General features: G+C 39.4%; 2 protein-coding genes across 5 annotated transcripts; one reads left to right on the forward strand and one right to left on the reverse strand.

The window, feature by feature from the left end:
• The first annotated feature begins 3,261 nt into the window (after positions 1 to 3,261).
• On the forward strand, positions 3,262 to 18,590 carry LOC116674139 (uncharacterized). Of its 2 annotated transcripts, none has more exons than XM_032506637.1 (10): positions 3,262 to 3,354; positions 3,595 to 3,684; positions 4,232 to 4,483; positions 4,715 to 5,038; positions 10,818 to 10,823; positions 15,515 to 15,853; positions 16,638 to 16,925; positions 17,502 to 17,595; positions 17,719 to 17,781; positions 17,975 to 18,590. In XM_032506637.1, the coding sequence occupies exons 1-10, from the start codon at positions 3,315 to 3,317 to the stop codon at positions 18,126 to 18,128; spliced, it is 1,650 nt and encodes a 549-aa protein (XP_032362528.1). In that variant the 5' UTR covers positions 3,262 to 3,314; the 3' UTR covers positions 18,129 to 18,590. The 2 variants fall into 2 exon arrangements, with proteins under 2 accessions (XP_032362528.1, XP_032362530.1); XM_032506639.1 differs by having other exon boundaries at positions 17,502 to 17,586; positions 17,710 to 17,781.
• Positions 9,622 to 13,732, reverse strand: LOC116674138 (EF-hand domain (C-terminal) containing 1). Of its 3 annotated transcripts, XM_032506636.1 has the most exons (11): positions 13,511 to 13,732; positions 12,686 to 12,907; positions 12,288 to 12,575; positions 12,018 to 12,158; positions 11,444 to 11,636; positions 10,923 to 11,152; positions 10,661 to 10,801; positions 10,266 to 10,479; positions 9,965 to 10,005; positions 9,853 to 9,919; positions 9,622 to 9,718 (listed from the first exon to the last, which is right to left on the reverse strand). In XM_032506636.1, exons 1-11 carry the CDS (start codon positions 13,571 to 13,573, stop codon positions 9,690 to 9,692), a joined length of 1,629 nt encoding a protein of 542 aa, XP_032362527.1. In that variant the 5' UTR covers positions 13,574 to 13,732; the 3' UTR covers positions 9,622 to 9,689. The 3 variants fall into 3 exon arrangements, with proteins under 3 accessions (XP_032362527.1, XP_032362526.1, XP_032362525.1); XM_032506635.1 differs by having other exon boundaries at positions 9,853 to 10,005; positions 10,661 to 10,798; XM_032506634.1 differs by having other exon boundaries at positions 9,853 to 10,005.
• Positions 18,591 to 18,598: the final 8 nt, after the last annotated feature.

Here is an 18,598-nt window from a genome sequence, read left to right on the forward strand (position 1 = left end):
ATCGTAATGAAGTGCTTTGAGCGGCTGGTCCTGGCACACCTAAAAGACTCGCTACCATTTACATTGGACTCACACCAGTTTGCCTACCATAACAATAGGAGCACAGAGGATGCAGTTTCCATAGCACTGCACTCTGTGCTCACACATCTGGACAATAAGAACACTTATGCACGCTTGCTGTTTGTTGACTTCAGCTCAGCATTTAACACTGTCATCCCGGCTAAATTAATAGCCTAACTTGGAGACCTGGGCATCAACACCTCCATGTGCAACTGAATTTTGGACTTTTTGACCATTGAACCATTGTTTATCCTGCACTTACTGCTATTGCACTTCTGGTTAGACCCAAACTGCATTTCGTTGCCTTGTACCTGTACCTGTGTAATGACAAGAAAGTTGAATCTAATCTAATGACGTTCTGCTCTTGACAGGTGCTTCACAAATATTTGCTTACTTCTTGGTAGATTAGCTCGCAAGACAAAGGTACACACCCCCCCCCCCCTCCCTGTTTGTTAATCGTCCTTGGGTTTGTGAAAGGCGCTATATGAGTCAAAGTTAATATTATTATTATTACATATAGCTTTGCATGGAAGGTTGTTTTATTGCGAGTTATTGGGAAGGGGGCCCACCGGATGACTGTAGTCTTGTGTAGACTCACACTGATATCCTGTAAAGGGATATGACTCGTGAAAGGAAACCTTTTGGGAGAAATTAGATAAACCGTGACTGGACTACTCAGGCATTCAGATGCCTATCAAACCAGGAAACCTTGAAGGTACTCGTGAGGCCGGGTCATCTGCTGAGATTCTGCTCTCTGATTGGGTGAGAGATTAAATGCAGTTCAACTTGACATCATATTTTATCATCAAACATGAATACTTGGCTTCCATAGCAATGCTCTCCTAACTTTAGGTGCATTTTATTGTGTATTAAGTGAGAAATCCAGGGGCAAGGCTAGAAGGGAGAGCATGGCGTGGCGCCGGGCCCTCTTGAAATATGAAATATGATTCCCCCTTCCGTTTTCCAAGAAAGCTGAAGTTATTCTGCTGGCTCGCAGGGTGTGACAATCTGACTGCTGCACACAATATGTTTCAAAATCAGAGAAGTGGAACTTGTGACAATAATAATGGACAATTTCAGGTCAAATCTAGATCATAGGGCTGGGGCTTTTAATATTGGCACATGGTAATGTTGATGTGGTAAATCACAAGCCGCTGTCAATGCTTTGGCGTCGCATCCTTGTTTCATATTACAGGTGTCGGCTTCCAGGTAGCGCAGGTACTTCCCAGGTGTCATTAATAATTTGGAATCTACGTACGCCTATGTGTTAAATTTCCAAAGTACAATCGCTTGCCACACGGGAAACTTTTGATTGCAATTGCTGAATCACATCATGTATTACATAATACAGTCCATTATTAACACACCTTTATAGGTGAAAAATGAACATCATGAACAATCAAACAGAAACTTTGCATAGGAAATGTGGGGTTGTGTAATCTCAATGACTTTACAGGCACAGCATGGCATAAATAAATGTAAAAATGAAAATGATTGATGATTGAGGAGAATTCATTGGACAGTTAATTGCTGATTAAATGCAGATTTTTTTTTCTTTCTACCCCGGCTGTGGGTTCACACTGTGGCATACTGTACATGTACACAGAGCTGTTAGGTTCTTTCCAGGAACGTGTAAACACTTCAAACGAATTGCGCAGTAACTTCCTCTCTGTGTTTTCTTGTAAACAAGATTTTTCAAGAGATTAATTGTGGCAAAATCAACAACAGATGCGTCATAAGAGTTGGTGCATACAACAACTTCAAAGGTTCACTCACACACTCCTTCAGGCCTCACTGTGGCTATTGTCAGGAATGTTATAGCAATTTATGAGGATGACTGAACATGCCATCATAAAATGATATGGAATAAGATTCTGTCATTTACCAAAAAAAATGAAATAAAACATGTTGACAAAGAACTGAATCCACACTATACATAGAACATGATTGTATTTGTTGTAATCCCACAATAAAATACGCTGGACAAAATAGATGTTTTTCACATAGGGAACATTTGCAATTATAGGCCGTAAAGTACTCTCTCAACCCAATGTGGTATAACTGAGGATGGGCAAAGTGGTTGGTTTAGCATTGGAAATGGTAATAGAGCCATTATGGGAAATGAACTTAATCATTTCAAGATCTGTTATGAATTTGAAAGAATGATGCAGTAAAGTACTTCTTCTTAATCTATTTTAGAGAGATTTTATAAGTGTTGTCCTCTCGTTACACAGAAGTACAGTGCTGCTTTTGGCTTGATGGGGGGGGGGGGTTCCCTTAATGTAATTAAGATTCCCCTTAATGTAATTAAGGGAAATCTTAAAAGTCTTAAATGTCAAGCATCACATGTTTGTCATCATGCATACTAGTATGACAACTTGAACATGATTACATACAGTACTTCAAAGGGAAATGGCGTTAACAATTTGTGGGGGGGAACTTCTACTTCTGCTCTGGGATTTTTTTGACCACTTGGGGTTAGTGGAGTTGTTGTAAAGCTGTTCAGTAAGTACACAATTTACTGGACTTAACAATGAGAGAAAAGCAATGTGAGTTTCATAATGAGATTGAAACGAGTCCAACTTTTATTTGACCTCGCCCTTTAATAACACTTATAAAACCTGAAGTGTTATTGATTTTATTAATAGAATATTTGCTATCTTGTGAATATTCAAAGTGTTTTACCTTCTTAGTCCAGCATCATGAATGTAGTTTTTATATAAATGTTAGGATCTGCAGTACTTTGTCTAGTACCCCTTGTTCTACTGTTTGTTTTCCCCTTGTGTGTGTGTGTGTGTGTGTGTGTGTCTGTTTGTGTGCTACCTGTTTTAAGCCGGTCCTTTCTCTCCAACCTTCGCCAATTTGTTATGTAACCTCCCGTGGCAACAACTTGGTCTCTAGTCAAAAAGTCCTGTCCAGCCACGTCCAGCCTCACCAGTCATGTCTGTTGGATCACCTGCACTTAAGTCCTTGAATCTGGTCATTCAACCTCCTCGTGTTCACGTGTCTGCATTGTGGGTCCAGTTAAAAGCTAATGCTCAACCTAACAATATAGTAATTAACCCCAACCACGTGCACTGTAATTAGATCTGGTTTTGTTGATAATTACTTCAAAGCATTTTTAAATTAATTCCCCTAATCCCCTGATTATTAAAAAAAGCCCCTGCTTTCTCTCTTTCAGTTTCATTTCAAGGGCTTTAAAAGCCAACTCATTGGCTAAACTGAAAGTGTTCTCTGTACAGCTGTAGATAAACATGTTGCATCTCCTCTTACTGGCTGGTTTACTATTTAAAGGTAAGTGACACTAACAGGACAAGGACAAGCTCTTCTATACTGTATATACTGTAGTAGTTTTGTCATATTACAAAATACAATCCAGCCTTTCTTGTAGTCGGATATTATCATGTGCCCATGTATTGAGTCTACAGTGTATTTATATTCTGTACATGCATAGTCAAATTTTATTCAACAAGGTATTTTTTCATCACAACAAATGGATATTTTACCATAGGTCTGCTGTTGTTTTTTTTTCAGCCTGCACGTCGCAGATTACCGGTTATGGAAATACAACAGCTGTCTATGGCAGTAATGCACAATACAGGTGTGCAGTAGCCAACCCTACAGGTACAATCTTTTTATTATTTTATATAATTTTTTTAAATGCCACTTTTATAGTGAAGATGTGACCATTGGTGGAGGGTGAAGTTTTCCAAACCTCTTAAAAGTCACCACATAAAAGTCCTGCAATGAAAATGTTACTTAAATGAAAATAGGCTATATGAAATATTCAGAAAAATGTAGCCTACTTAAAGTATTAAAAGTAAATTGTTCAAGGCAGAAAAATTCCACCCTATTACTAATGGTATATATATATATATATATATATATATATATATGTGTGTGTATGCTTTTAAAGATTTGCCAATTATCTGCCAATTGACTAATCAATTAACTAATAATTTCAGATGTGCTTGTATGTATTAAGACGTAGCTAAATACATATAACAAGTCAAATCTTAATTTGTAAATTAAAGCTTTCCAATTATTGTGTTGTAAAAAGTGCAATATTTTACCTTTTGAAATTTAGCTGCATATTTCATATAAGTACACGTATCTTAAATGTTGTACTTTGGCACTTGAGTAAATGTACTGGTTGGACCTTTCCCAACAGGTGTGCTCCAGGTTACATGGCAGAGGCTTTTCAAAGACGAGTCCATTGAGAATTTGGCGACCTACAGCAAGCGCTTTGGACAGCAAGTAAATGAGCCTTACAGAAAGAAAGTGATCTTCACAGAGGCGTCGCTCAGCTCGACATCAATCACGCTGGCCAATGTCACGTGGGGGGATGAAAGCTGTTATATTTGCTCTTTCAACGTGTATCCCGATGGGTCCCAAAGAAAGCAGACTTGCCTCACTGTGCAAGGTAAATTGATGCAAATTCACGCAAGAATTCTGTGGAAAAAGTCCTGAAACTAAATTGTAATTCTGGGAATACATTAAAATCAAAAAAAATAAGTAATACCAGCATTGTTTTTTTCTGGTTGAAGCCCAAAACTTAGACTTTTTCTGAAGAGTTCTGTTCATTTTCTAACTTGTCCTAATTCTGTAATTCTTTGTCAGCTCTCAAAATGACCTTTTAATTATCTATTTGTAGGGATATCCATGTTTAAAACAGAAGTGCAAGATCCCAGCCGTGAAGAGGACAAAGAATACTTGAAGGTTGTGTTCAGGTGCTCTGCCACAGGTAAACCAGCTCCAACCATTCAGTGGGACTTCTCACCTAGTGCCGCCCCTGCAGACCAACCACAGACCACTACAGTAACAAACAGTGACCACACCTTTACCAGCAGCAGCAACATCACCCTGCAAGTACCCCCCAACTGGAAAGGAAATGTGTTTTGTCTCCTAAACACTGGGTTGACGGGACAGAGGCGGGAGAGGATTCCCTTTTCTTTACCTGAGAAGAATGAGAAAGAAGGTAGGCATGTTGAATAGACCTTGTATATAGCAACATAGTATGTTGCCCTTAGAAAGGGAACTGTATTTCTATTTTATTTACAGTATTAAATCATAAGAGTTATCTCAAGACACTTTACAGATAGAGGAAGTCTAAACCACACTGTGATTTACAAAGACAATTTCCCACGAGCAAGCATTTGGTGCGACAGTGGCGGGAAAACTTCCGTTTAAGCAGAAGCCTTGAGGGGTGAGGAAAAACTTCCTTTTAGGGAGAAACCTTGAGAGGAAAAACTTCCTTTTAGGGAGAAACCGTGGACAGACTCAGGGCGCCATCCGTCGCATGTGTCACCGGTTTGGACACAGACACTGATACAGATGTAGAGAAATAGGATTAATAAGAATAATAGCAGTTGGAATGATGAGCAGTATGAGTTATAGTAATAAAGATAGTGGAACTATGACTAGAAATAGAAGTTTTAGCAGTTCAGGGCATAGCAGGGCGATGCATAGCGGGGTAAGGCAAGGCAAGGCAGCTTTATTTGTAGAGCACATTTCAGCAACAGGGCAATTCAAAGTGCTTTACTCAAAATCAATCAACAAAAAAACAGATAAAAACACAAGCATAAACAGTTAAAAATAAAAATATTAAGCAACAAAATTCATTCTATAAGCTTGAGACTACCTTCACACTAAGTAGTCTATTTTAGTGCTGCCTTTCGTGATCACCCTCAGCGTCACTACCCTTCACGACTCTATTTTTAGAGACGTTACCTCTCGTCTCCTTGGACTCTTCTTCACACTAATTAAGCCGATCCAGCGTTGCCTTTCACGTCTACTTAACGACCTTCTTTGCGCAATTTTCAGATCTTTCGACACCACACATTCACACTTTTTCTTTAAAGTGCTGCCGTCCGAGTCTGTCTTTCTCTGTCTTTCTCTGTATTACACAACCTTTATACGTACAGGGCGATGCTTAGCGGGGCGATGCTTGGCAGGGCGATGCGTAGCGAGGCATAGCGGGGCGATATGTGGCGGGGGCTACCCCAATCCAAGTAAACCCGCAAAGCGAGAAAACACATGAACTCCTGGGGATAAGCTCCCTGAAGATAAGTTAGTAACAAGCATTCCTGGAACGTGAATGCACCCGGATGGAAAGAGAGAGAGGACACCAGTGTGTCAAAAGAAGACCTGCCAAGAAAGACAAACCTGCTCTAGTTTACTAGAAGGAAAGCTTACACTTCCCAGCCGTCTGCTTGATCATTCTGAATGACTGGAAGATAACCACACCGTCCTCTCACTCTGTGACATATCAGGATCATACATTTGGTTTTGTTGTGCCAGTAAGCCACTAATTATGCAACAGCATTTTCATTACAGTTCACTTTGTAGTCTCCCGGGAAATATACTGTTGTGACATCATTATTACGATGTGCCTAGTTGTGTCCCAGTTCTATGACGCTTCCGTGTCCAATTTCTCGCTTGAACCAGGAACTCAATAGTCAGTGAGGAAGTGCATCAAATGCATTTCCTTGCGTAGTCTTTTGCTGTGTATGACACCATTGACTGTAACACAGTCAGCTGTGCAGTGACTCATTGAATTACCAACATATTAGTTTCACTTCCTAAGCTTTCATTTTGAAGGAAACCCTGCCTGCCCCGGTAAATGAGTCATGACATTGGCTTTGCCATGCGGATGTCATCTGACAGATCAGGGAAGTTCATTCTTGGCAGCAAAAGTACAAGTGTTGCCCTGAGAATTCCCCACCTTCTTCCTCATGGGAGATGGAGTTTACCTTAGTACTGTGCAGACTAACCCTGTGCTGTTTGTTCCCAGGGAAAGGACCATCTTCACTATGGATTGCCCTTGCAATTACTGCTGTCATGTGTATTTTTGCAATTGCTGTTGCTGTTGCAATTAAGCGAAAAAGGTGACATATTTGACACAATGCAAGACAATGTACTGTATTTGTAAATGTAGTATACGTCTCCTCGTGGGCAAAGTATAAATAACGTTTCTCTTTTCCTGGCAGGTTAAAGAGCAGCAGAAGAGATGAAAATGTTTAATCAGCACTTTCACACAGCTGTCATTTAAGCACACAATCCTGAAAAGCATCTGCATTTTACTGTGAGTTAAGTTAAAAAGCTGCTTTTGCACAATCCATTTTCCACTGATGGTTTTCAAAAATACCATTTCTCTTGAATTTCCTAACTTAGCACTTTAACATAGTTAATGGAGCGACAAGCCAAGCAGTTGTTCTGACTTTGTAGAATGTAAAAAAGGACCAATGTTTTGGTCTGGAGTATTACAGTGTATGACAAATGTGAGCTGATAGTGAGCAGACAAGGAGTCTACAGTTGAGCTTAATTTAGTATATGCAGAACTTTCTTATCAGGGTTACAATGATTGCAACTTAGTGCACTGGTGCAGTCAAGGTTTGCTTCAAGGCATTGGTCTTCAACAGGGGCTTTGGGACTGCAAGGGGGGGCACAAAAGGATTGTTCATTTTTGAAAGTTTTTTCAAAAATGAAAAGGGTTTAACATGAATCCAACATATTATGTGCAAATATAAATCAAGTTATTGGTAGAAAAAAACAACCCATTATGCATATGCTTACTGGCCTGTAGGTAAGGTAGTCACTAAGGTAGCCATCCCCAGATAAAGTTCATCCTAAAGGTTTCACCATTCTACATGTACATGATTCATAATATTACTATTTTAATAGCTTAGTATTCTATTAACTAAAAAGGTATGTATAAAGGCTTTAGGCCGCTTTATTGTAGGCCCGGTTTAATACGCAACTCAATTTTCTACTAATACATGTTGAGGGGGAACCTGCTCCGTCTCGATTTGAGTAAAGTGGTCCATGACTTCAAAAAAACGTTAAAGAGCCCTGGTTCAAGGTAATCCAACAGGCACGTCACAGCATTACCAACCAGTGTTTTGGTAAAAACAAGAAAAATGTCCTCTGGCTCTACAGTGACATCTAGTGTGGCAAAAAGAGAAAGGAGGAAGAAGAAGCCGATCACAACAAGAATGTAAAGATTTCAATAGCCTAGATTCATTTTTTGCACAGCTAATTTATTTATTTGTTGGAATTCTCTATAAAGTTTACGTATATGTGTATCAAATTTAAATGAGAGATAATATATTGAATAATAGACATAATATATACGTTTCCTGGTCATTTTGCACTTTTATCCATTGTGTACTAATGTTATTTATTTCTCATATGCACACTCTGTATAGTTGTTATTGTGATGGAGATCTAGATAAAGACAAATTTCTAACAATCTAACCTTCAAGTTGACGTGTTTTGTCATTCCATATATTCTTTTGTATTTTGTCTGGTCGATGAAACCATTATGTTTTATGATTTCACTTGTGTGTATTCTGTTTTGTTAAATTAAAAAATGAGAGTCCTCACAACAATAGAATCGGACTAGATTTATTGAAATTTATTCCATTCATATTTGGAAGTGAGGTGTTGTTTGTCCAGTGATGTATGTCTCTGGATATTTGAAAATGAGAGAGTAGGCTACAAAACCTTTTTATCTTCCTCTTTACACTGCTCCAACCTGTCAGAAAAGACTTAGGTGATATAATTGAATTACATTGTAACGTTGTATAATCCCTTCACTAGATTAATTATATAAAGGTATACGTGAATAAACAGTAGTTGTACGAGTCATTCTATTTTTGACTTATCTTGGCGTTATTTACTTCACTGATGTTTTAAAGTGTTGTTGTTGGTCTCCCTGTGATTCACTTGGGTTGTAGTCATTTTTACACTTGTTATTTATGTATTTGACATCGACCCTGTTCAGCACTTTGGTCAACTGTTGTTTTTAAATGTGCTATACAAATAAAAATTGACGTTGACATTCACTTTTAATTGTAGTGCTATTATGTATGATGATGTGTGGTACCAGCACCCTGAGGCAGCAGAAATAGCAGATTTCTTGATCACAGAACTAGTGGTTGCAAATGTGGGCAACCGGCCCCCTCTAAACTGTGGTCCCCTTGTTGTCCGGGGCAACCGTTACTGTCAAGATTGTGAGTGAAGTCATTTTTCTATATTTTCATTTTATACACTTAACACATGTCAACAAAACGTTCAATTCTTGGTCTTTATGTTCTGTTTTGCCGCAATGAATAATGCAGTCATTGCCAGTCGGTAAATGGGGACAAATGCATGCAGAATTCTGTAGAATTTCTTTTTTTATTTCCAGTGTTCCTTCAGTAAGACAGCAGCGGGTTTAGGTGATTCTGAACGGGGTGGGCCAGGTGGACTCAACCAAGGGTGAAGCTAAGCATGGTGACCTACGCTTTTAGCTGAATGCTAATGACAGCATGCTAAACGTGCAGCAGAGTTGGCCTTTTGTTAGTGTAATGTGGCTAAGGTGACATGGTTTTCTTGATGAAATGTACTTGCTTGTTTGCCTGCATCTAATATAACTTTGTATTTTGGAAGTAGCCAATGAGATTTTAGGGTAGGCCTTGGAGAGAAGAAGAAGGAGAATTTGAAGTCAGTCACACACCAACAACAATTGAATTGAATTGAAGTTGAATTTTTTTTAGTCTTTTTCTGCAGCAGGTCCAGGATTGGTTTTTTGGTCTAATTAATTGGATGAGGGGACAACTCTTGAGGCGATCCAGCCTTCCCCGACATCATGAAGATGGCTCTCCTACATCATCACCTGATAAAGAATTTAAAAAATATAAATTGTAGTATAAGTTAAGAAATGTAAAACGTGACTGAATCTACTGACAAACCACTACAATTAAGAGACAATTCCAGAGAACTTGCTAAATGGCTGATTATATTTTTTACCATTTTGGTCAGCTGGTTGATTATTTGTCGTCCCCACACCCAGCTTCTGTCGGAGAGAATCCAGTGTCTGACACGGGATCTGGCTTGCGTTGGACTCCAGGTACTTCAGCACATAGTGGTCAGCATCGGTCAACACAAAGCGGCGGCTGAAAACTACAAAACAGACACGAGAGAGAGAGGAGAAAGAGCTGAGATTTTAGGTTATCTATTGAACACCTATTGGAAATTGAATTCTAACTTAATTACAATTCGGCTTAATGTATCTAGTAGGACATGCATACAGCAGCAACTTGAGTCATATATTGCTGATTTTTCCATGGAGAAAAGATTACCTTTCTAAATAACAGAAATTCCTTTTGAAAACTGAGACATAATAACAGAAGAAATACAGGCTGTATAACTGAGAATGTTACCCTCCACAGTGGCTCCAATAGCAAAGTCTGCAGGTGAGTAGAAATCGGGATCGTCCAGTGTAGAGCCCGGCTTGGGGACGCGGGTCTTTTCCAGGAACAGGCCACCAATGATACCGGAATTGCGACTGGGCTTTTCATAAATACTGATCATGTCATTGGACAGGAAGTAGGACAGTATGAAACGTCGGCCCTCATCTACGGGATTCGGGGAGTCCTGAAATGTCAGTAACACACGGCAGCTGAAGTACGGAGAGAAAATATCTGGTTTGTTATTAATGGCTCTGAATTTCGCTGAATGCAGTTTGGTAACTTGTAACTCTGTACATATATTCATATATTAAGAAGGTTTAGTCAATGAAGCAGCACAGACACATTCTCACACACGTTGGACTCACCAGCCTGGCACAGTAGCGCAACACTTTGTGGTCGTTTTCCTGCATCTTCAGCACATTTTTTTTGGGGGGCTCAGGAATTAAATACAAACAATTCTGGAGGGAGTCTTCAAGTGAACCAAAACCATTATAGGGAGGAACCTCCTGGAAACATGGACAGGAGAGGGTAATGAATCTATAACAACATTAAGTCACATACCCTCAGGCGATACTGATGATATAGTTTTGTAAACGACAACAAAAGAGATGAGTATCAGTTTCTCACCTTCTTCTTCTTCTTCTGAAGCAGGTCAATCTTTTTTGGTATCTTTGAGGGATTCATCTTCATGTCAGGGTGGTTCTTCTGGTAATACTCTTTAGTGAAGCCATCACAGTCATAAAGCAGGATATGACGGCCCAGCAGGGTAATCCTCTGACCCACCTGGAAGTCTTTGGGGGAGTAGTACTCATCTACTTCTGCTGTTGAAACCTCCAGCACACAGCCGGGAAAGGTCTCTGGATAAGAATAAGAGTATTTTTATGAGTGTAAATTTGTCTTTGAATCTATTTCATGTTGTTTAAAACAATTCAGATTGTTATGTAGTACAGAAATAGTACAATATAAACAATGGTCAATTACAGTGGGATATTCTATACATTGTGTTGTTGATGTCATGATGTAAAATTGGACACACTTTCACATTTGACTGTACATGACTGGATGCAAAGAGACACCTGACCAAAGCACTTTATTAGATATAATGCAGTTATAGGAACAGGTAAAAGTGACACAGCATTGCATCTCACCCAAATCTGGTTTGATTTTCTTGGGCAGCTTCTGTCTGCGCATCAGCACAGGGAAGGGATCGCGGCCACTGTTGGGTTTGTGGATTTCTCTGATCTCCACCGTGTCGTCCACTAGGTAATACTGGATGGTTACAAGCCGGGTCTCCCCGAACGGCGAGTCGGCATCGTCCCACAGGGCAAAGAAACGCAGCACCTGACCAAGAAGAGGTTAAAAGCGTTAAACTAGAATGGGTATGCCAAATGCAAATCTCAAATTTAAAACACGCAATTACCTTTGCAGGGTCACTTATTTGAAATATTTCAGTGGTTTGGAACGTCACTTTGTTTTAGCTTCCATAAAGGTGTCAATTAATCTATGAAATTGGCTTCACGTGTAACTGTTGCTATAGGCTCAACATTAAAATTGAAAACACAGGAGATTCACCGAAAATTCAATAAGAAGGTTTTAGTTAGACTAGGTGACCTATACTGAATAGGAGAAGTTACTGTGGTCCTTCTTCTTTGTTAATAGCTGTGGATTAGGGTTCGTAAAAATGATCCAGTGAGTTTTTGAATGGTTGGAATTTCCTTTTACCTTACAATCCATGGTGAGAAACTGCTGCTTGTTGTCAAATTTGGACGGTGTTGTGTAGGAAGGCCGCGTTTTTTTGTCGCGATTTACGCAAGGCATTGGCTCTGGGTCGTTAAGAACAATGCCCTCACTCTCCAGGAATTCCTGTATGTGGTGAATGAGAGACGGACACAGACACAGAGTGTATTTACAACAACAGATCTATACCTTTTGTCAGACACCAACAGAACATAATACTGCGAGAGCGTTCATACAGCCAGGTAAGTGCTGTACCTTTGTAAAAGCATCGCACTGTGTGATGTGGTACTTGACCCCGTACACCTCCAGGTCCATGCCAATATTCAGGTCTTTCCACTGGTAATGATCTCCACGTTCGTTCTTGGGCAGACACTGGCGTTTGATCCGTTTCCCCTGCGGCATCCCAGAATTCTCTACCACGGGCTCAATGATGGACATGCTGTCATCCTCAAGGTAGTAGTAAATGACCACAGGGCGTGTGTGGCACTCCTCTTCAGGAGAAAACAGGACATTTTCCTGAAAATATGCATAGTAGCGTAGCACCTACTAGACAAGAGGGGGGTGAAGAAAAGATAAAGAAAAGGAATTTATCAGGCAGTTAATTGGACAGAAACAACAATCTTCAAATGCTGGTCTTCTACACCTTAATCTACCTTCTTGTCGAGGGCCACATAAGCTGGGATGAAGTCTTCTACTACACTCTGGTCAAAGGAGCCATAAGTAATGTCTGGTGTCTCAGAAGACAGTTTACTGATCTCCTGCTGGATTAACTGCTCTGAGAAAAGAGGATCCTGTCCAATGCCCACAGTGGGGCGACGGGGCAGAGCATAGCCATTCTTGTAGTTCATTGTCTGGGGACGATGGAAGGCTGACTTCTGCAGGGACAGATCATTCAGGGGGATACATTAGCTCTGGTAGATACACAATACAAACCACAATGGTGCCAAGCCAGCTGTCACAATAAAATGTAGGCTATATAGCTTGAACATATAAGATACAGTGACTACAGGCTTAATAGTGTGTTTACAATGAGAAACTATAAAACAGAGGCTCTATGGAAGCTAACACTAGAGCCACTCTATTGCTCAAGGGGCTAAGTGGAGAAGAGCAAGAACTTACTAAAAAAGAGATGATTGTACACAAACCCGTATTAATATGAGACTTAAAGTAGGCTAATTAAGTTCAATGGACGCATACAACAGTCCTAGGCGGTTACAATCATTTTGGGCTTAATTGGACTACTAGCCTATTGGAGATCTTGAATTGCCCTGGGCAAACGGATCATACCACTTAAAGAGAGGGGTGGCCGGTAAACAACAACCCTAGAAGAAACACTTTGTATCGCTAATGTTAATATTAAATTTTAGAAACTCTGAATGCATTTGCATGACATATAGAACAGAACAGCAATTTGCTTGCGAATAAATTAAGTGACTAACGTAAAACGTTAGAGCCTGTGAGCTAACCAACGTTCTTACCGTAACATCAGAAAAAGAGTATCCTGGTAAAAATGGTAGTCCGTTATTCCAGTTTCCAGACATTGTCGCTCTTGAGGTATTTTTTTTTATTTCCTCACCTGCACAAGATGTTTAACCGAGTACTTTTCGTAATTGGTGGAATAAGTTAGCCTAGCTAGCTACGTTTCGTTAAACTACACAGCTCCGTCGTGGTAAGTTTGTGGTATCCATGGAAACGGTAAGACAGCAACCACTTCTAGAACATTTCAAAAAAGTACAACAATTATTTATGAAAACTAGGCAACTAAAATGCATTCAGAGTTTAAACCAAGGGCAATAAATCAATGTCCAGAATGATAAGAAATTGAAATGAACAAACTTTTAATAATAGTAAATATCAACTTGTTTTTATTTAGAAATGTTCAGTGGCGAATATCTTACAGTAGCCTAGCATTACGTGGTAGGCCTATAGCCTAATAATTGAAAAAGAAATAACTTTTATTTAGAAAAAACCTTTAGCTAAAATGTCATGACTTCATAACTTCATAAATGGGAGACTTTATGTAGTTAAACTGAAGAGCTCTAACTCCACCACCAGGGGGCGAGCAATACCAAATCTCACTGATAGAAATGGACAGAAGAACAGGTCATCCACCATACTGTATGTAGCCTGCCCATTTCCATCCACCAAAGGGACCCACTGTGGCTTTTTACACATGGACAGCCCCCCCCCTGAAATCCATATAGAGGGCCTTTTGCAGTTCAACCCATAGGGGGAAATGACTTTATTATAACCTTTGTTTATCCCCGTGAGATCATTGGGAGCCAACCCTTATTTTCAGTGTCATTGAGTCAGAACAACAACACAGAAAGTACAATCATAAGAAATATAGAAATAGGCCTACAATAAAACATTCAGAATAGGAAAATATTTGATTAATACTTCTGGATAATAGGAATGCCAAAGTAGGCCTAAATACAATTGTGTAAAGCAGTTACATATATAGCCTATATCTATGATCAGTAGCCTATCTCTTAATGAAGAATTGTAATGGCTAGAAAAGGCAATGCAGGCGACTGTGAATTACTGTATAAAAAATAACACATCAAAAATTAATAAAAACCAAACCTCCTTAATGCGCTTTATATCATTTTTGTATACTTTTCTTTAAATGCTGAGTTGTGGTCCCCTTCTTGGGAAGCAAATACATTCAGACGTGTTTGTGCGCCCACGTGCATGTACTTTGTGCACTGTATGGCCTCACGTGGGCCCTTAATATTTACAGTCAATATGCTTGGGCCACAGCCAAGAAGGTGGAGTCGCCTCAGACCCACTAACTTTCACTTTGACATATTTGAGCGGTAGATTCAAATGAGACATGATGGCGCTCCGTGCAGTCTTACAGTCCCTTTGGGTGTTGGGAGTCTTTTATAAAGGTGAGAAAGAGATGATAGGAGCCATAATTGTATATATAATGTTGCCTATTGTTCTAGCCAACCGCCCACGGGCGCCTGCTCTACCTACTGGGCTTTCCGGGCGTCCCGTTCGCATGGTTTAATGCTAAAAATCACATTTGTTATCATGTTTTGCAAAGAAACAAATGCCTACACAAATGAGACTTCACCTGGACGCCAAGTAACCACAACATGCGCACGGGGGCTGACCTGGATACACGGGTTGCACATTTCATTTATACTGTTTTATTCATCGTGTTATTAAAGCTGCGTAATGTTCCAGATGGATGACTGTCCTGGCACACACAGCACCTGTCAGTAGGCTACTTTCTCTGCGCAGACCGTGTGTTTTTATCTCCTTACTGCGCAGGTTGAGAAAGGGTCAGTTGCTGCTCTGAGCGCACCAGAGGTCACAGGCATTCCAAATGTGAAAACACTGGATTTACGCAGCGTAATACAAGTGTAAATTCAGCACATAGGATCAGTCTCACGACTTTTTTCATATATCCTAGTGTAGTTGCTTTTGGATTATTTGAAGAAATATGCCTCTAATACTGTCATCTCCTGCAGGTCTAACCTCTGTGATAGAAAGCCAGCAGACTGTGATGGCAGCAGTGGGAGAAGAGGCTCTGTTAAACTGTCAGCTGGTGCAATCTAAAGATGTGCTGCAGGTCACGTGGCAGAGACTGTTACCTGAGGGGGAAGAGAATCTAGCTACTTACAACAAATACTTTGGTCAAAGACTGAATGCTGGTTTTGAAGAGAAAGTGGAGTTTCAATGTGCTGGACTGCAGAACAGCTCCATAGTGATCAGGCAGGTGACGGAGCAGGATGAAGGATGCTACCGCTGTTTGTTTAACACCTACCCCGATGGTGCTCTCACTGCTACAACCTGCCTCCAACTCTACGGTAAGAACCTAATCGCATTAATAGAGACATTTACGTGATCATTCATATTTTTCAACCCTTGTGTTGTCTTCCCTTTCTTTTTTTACTTATGTTTTTGTCCCTTTGTTCAACACTTTTGACGCTTTTTTTAAAAATGTTTGCCACTTTTTTTGACATTTTCAACACTATGTAACACTAACTCATCAACTTTAGTTTTACAGTTATTTTTGGGATTTATGGTCAATAAATACCTGATGTGTGAGTTATAAAAGCAGAAATTAGGACAATGGGAGATGGGGCATTTTGTGCTGTAGCACTTTACCTGTAGCACTTTGAGATTTATTGATGAAAAGTGCATTATAAATAAAATGTATTCTTATTAGGAAGTATTCAGACTAAAATTAAAGGAATGGATGTTGATGGATAAACACAGACTGGAATATGTCAACTTTTACCCAATACTATTTCAAAACCACTTCAATCTTTTGTTTTCAAATGCTATAAAATTGAATAAGACGCCCCAAAATGAATGAAAGTAGAGATTTATACTTGCCAAAGAGCGTGGTGTGGAATCAATCATGTTATTTTGGGTTATTAAAACAATGATATAGGAAAACGGGTCAATTTGAGCCGAGGACAACATGAGGGTTAATATATATAGGCATTTATTTAATATATATAATTTATTCACTGTGTCTTCTATTGTATCTGTTTCATTTCATTTTATTTTTTGTGCTTTTTACTGTAAAGTACTTTGGTATATAAATAAATATGACGTTGACATTGACATATATGGTGTTTGCAGAGCTGCATGGAGCCGTCCTCCATGTTGGAGACTCAAACTCTCCTGGAGAGGCGGTGGTGTCCTGCTCGGCCACAGGTCGGCCTGCTCCCACGGTTACGCTGACCGTCCCTCGCCGCAACTCCTCCAGTGTCCCCAACCCCAACGGCACGGTCACTGTCACCACCACGGCTGTGCTGCCTCGTCTCCGTGACGACCGCACGCAGGTTGGATGTGCGGTGCGAGTGCTCTCTGGTCCTCAGTTCGAGGTGTTTGCCACGATTCCTGCGCTCAGACAGCCGTCCGCTGATGGTGAGAAACTCTTCTAAAGATACAGGTTTATGGATTGATACATACTTTATTGCTCATGTCTTTTTCTTTTGGGCTTTTTAGGTTTTTAGTTTTCAGGTTTTGATGAGAAATCTAGGTTTGATAACAATAATTTACTCATCATTCCCATTCTCATTTTTCACTTATTATTTGTTATTTATTCATCAATCTCATTTCCTATTTCAGAACTGTTCATACTGTTCATATTGTAATATAATAACATAATACTATTTATCCCAGTATCCTTTGCACTATGCTCCACATTTAAATATTTTTTTATTGAACTCTTCATTGCACTCATGCCTCTATATTGTTTCTGTTTAGAGTATGTATATGTTGTGTATACAGTATATTAGTGTGTATATATTGTTTTGGTTGTTTTGTCTGTGTGAGCGCATTGTGAGCAACGATGCTCCAAAGAAAAATTCCTTGTATGTGTCCTCATACCTGGCAAATAAATCTGATTCTCAACGTTAACCTTAGGTAGCCTCAAGTCATTTGATATGAAGTTGCTTTATGAATGTTGAGTCTTAATATTTTAATTCTCTTCTCTCACAGATTTCACTTTGATCGTTGTGTTGTCCGTGGTGATGGCCGGTGTTTGTGTTGCTGCAATCATCACCGTCTGGCTCATAAGAAAATATCACTACTGGTAATTTCAAACATGTAACTCAACATCTGTCTAGTGGTAATACATGTGTTTTAGAGTTAATTTGGTAACAATTGTTTGAGATATTTTCAGATGAAAGCCATAAATGAATATTTGTTGCTTCAGTCTGTCACACAGGGACTCTGAGGAGAACAAGACACCACAGAAAACAACTAAAGATGCTCATGAGTAAGTCTATGATTTGAATTTTCCACTTGTATTGGCATCTTTACCTCCATAACTAATGTGTTATTAATTCATGAAACCAAAAGTGATGCCCTCGACTCATGGACTAGTGTGTATTCATTGTAAGCATATTTGTCCGCATCACTGTTGTTCAGACTAATTTGGCAGCTGACTAATGTCTTGTTTTTATCTGAAGGCCCCAAACCCCTTTAATGAGTAAAGTGAATGAGTTATGGCAACGGACGTCTACTGGGAGAAAAAAACATCGCATCCACCCTGAAGTATCACCTCCAGCAGTAAGGGTCAAGCTATTTAGTGACACAGAACACCCCCCAAGGCCGGAGTCCTGAAAGGAAGACAGTTGGACTGGAACAAACCTGCCTTGAAGCATGAAAACATGTTTAAGATCAATTTCCCAATACGCCACAGAGGATCTGTCCCAGTTCATAATGATGATTCCAGCAGATCAAAGAGAGTCATATACATATATATATATATATATATATATATATATATATATATATATACATAGATTTGTTGTTCATGTTTTTATACTTAATTTTTTTTACCACTATCTTTAAAGCATTCTGACCTACGTTTTTATGTAAGCAATTTGTAACATCTGTACTGTAAGTGATTTGATAGTTTTACACTAATTTACTTCTGTGTAAATATACATTCACTACTGCTTCTTTTGGTTTTGGTTTTCATGTCAACTGAAATATGGCTAATATGCGGAATATGAAGATAGAATGTGTATGAATCTTGTGTCAAAGAGCATTCAACAAAATAAAAAATGTGTCAAATCAAAATGAATGTT

The sequence above is a fragment of the Etheostoma spectabile genome, chromosome 24, assembly GCF_008692095.1.
Source record: "Etheostoma spectabile isolate EspeVRDwgs_2016 chromosome 24, UIUC_Espe_1.0, whole genome shotgun sequence".
In the NCBI taxonomy this organism is placed as follows: domain Eukaryota; kingdom Metazoa; phylum Chordata; class Actinopteri; order Perciformes; family Percidae; genus Etheostoma; species Etheostoma spectabile.

What these genes read in the sequence shown, in the direction of transcription:
- LOC116674139 (XM_032506637.1), top strand. Translation starts at nt 3,315, where the DNA reads ATGTTGCATCTCCTCTTACTGGCTGGTTTACTATTTAAAG. An exon ending in GGCTGGTTTACTATTTAAAG is followed by an intron (nt 3,355 to 3,594) that starts GTAAGTGACACT and finishes TTTTTTTTTCAG; the next exon opens with CCTGCACGTCGCAGATTACC. An exon ending in CAGACAGCCGTCCGCTGATG is followed by an intron (nt 16,926 to 17,501) that starts GTGAGAAACTCT and finishes CTTCTCTCACAG; the next exon opens with ATTTCACTTTGATCGTTGTG.
- LOC116674138 (XM_032506634.1), bottom strand. Translation starts at nt 13,573, where the DNA reads ATGTCTGGAAACTGGAATAACGGACTACCATTTTTACCAGGATACTCT. An exon ending in ACTCTTTTTCTGATGTTACG is followed by an intron (nt 12,908 to 13,510) that starts GTAAGAACGTTG and finishes CTGTCCCTGCAG; the next exon opens with AAGTCAGCCTTCCATCGTCC. An exon ending in AGTGCGATGCTTTTACAAAG is followed by an intron (nt 12,159 to 12,287) that starts GTACAGCACTTA and finishes CACCACATACAG; the next exon opens with GAATTCCTGGAGAGTGAGGG.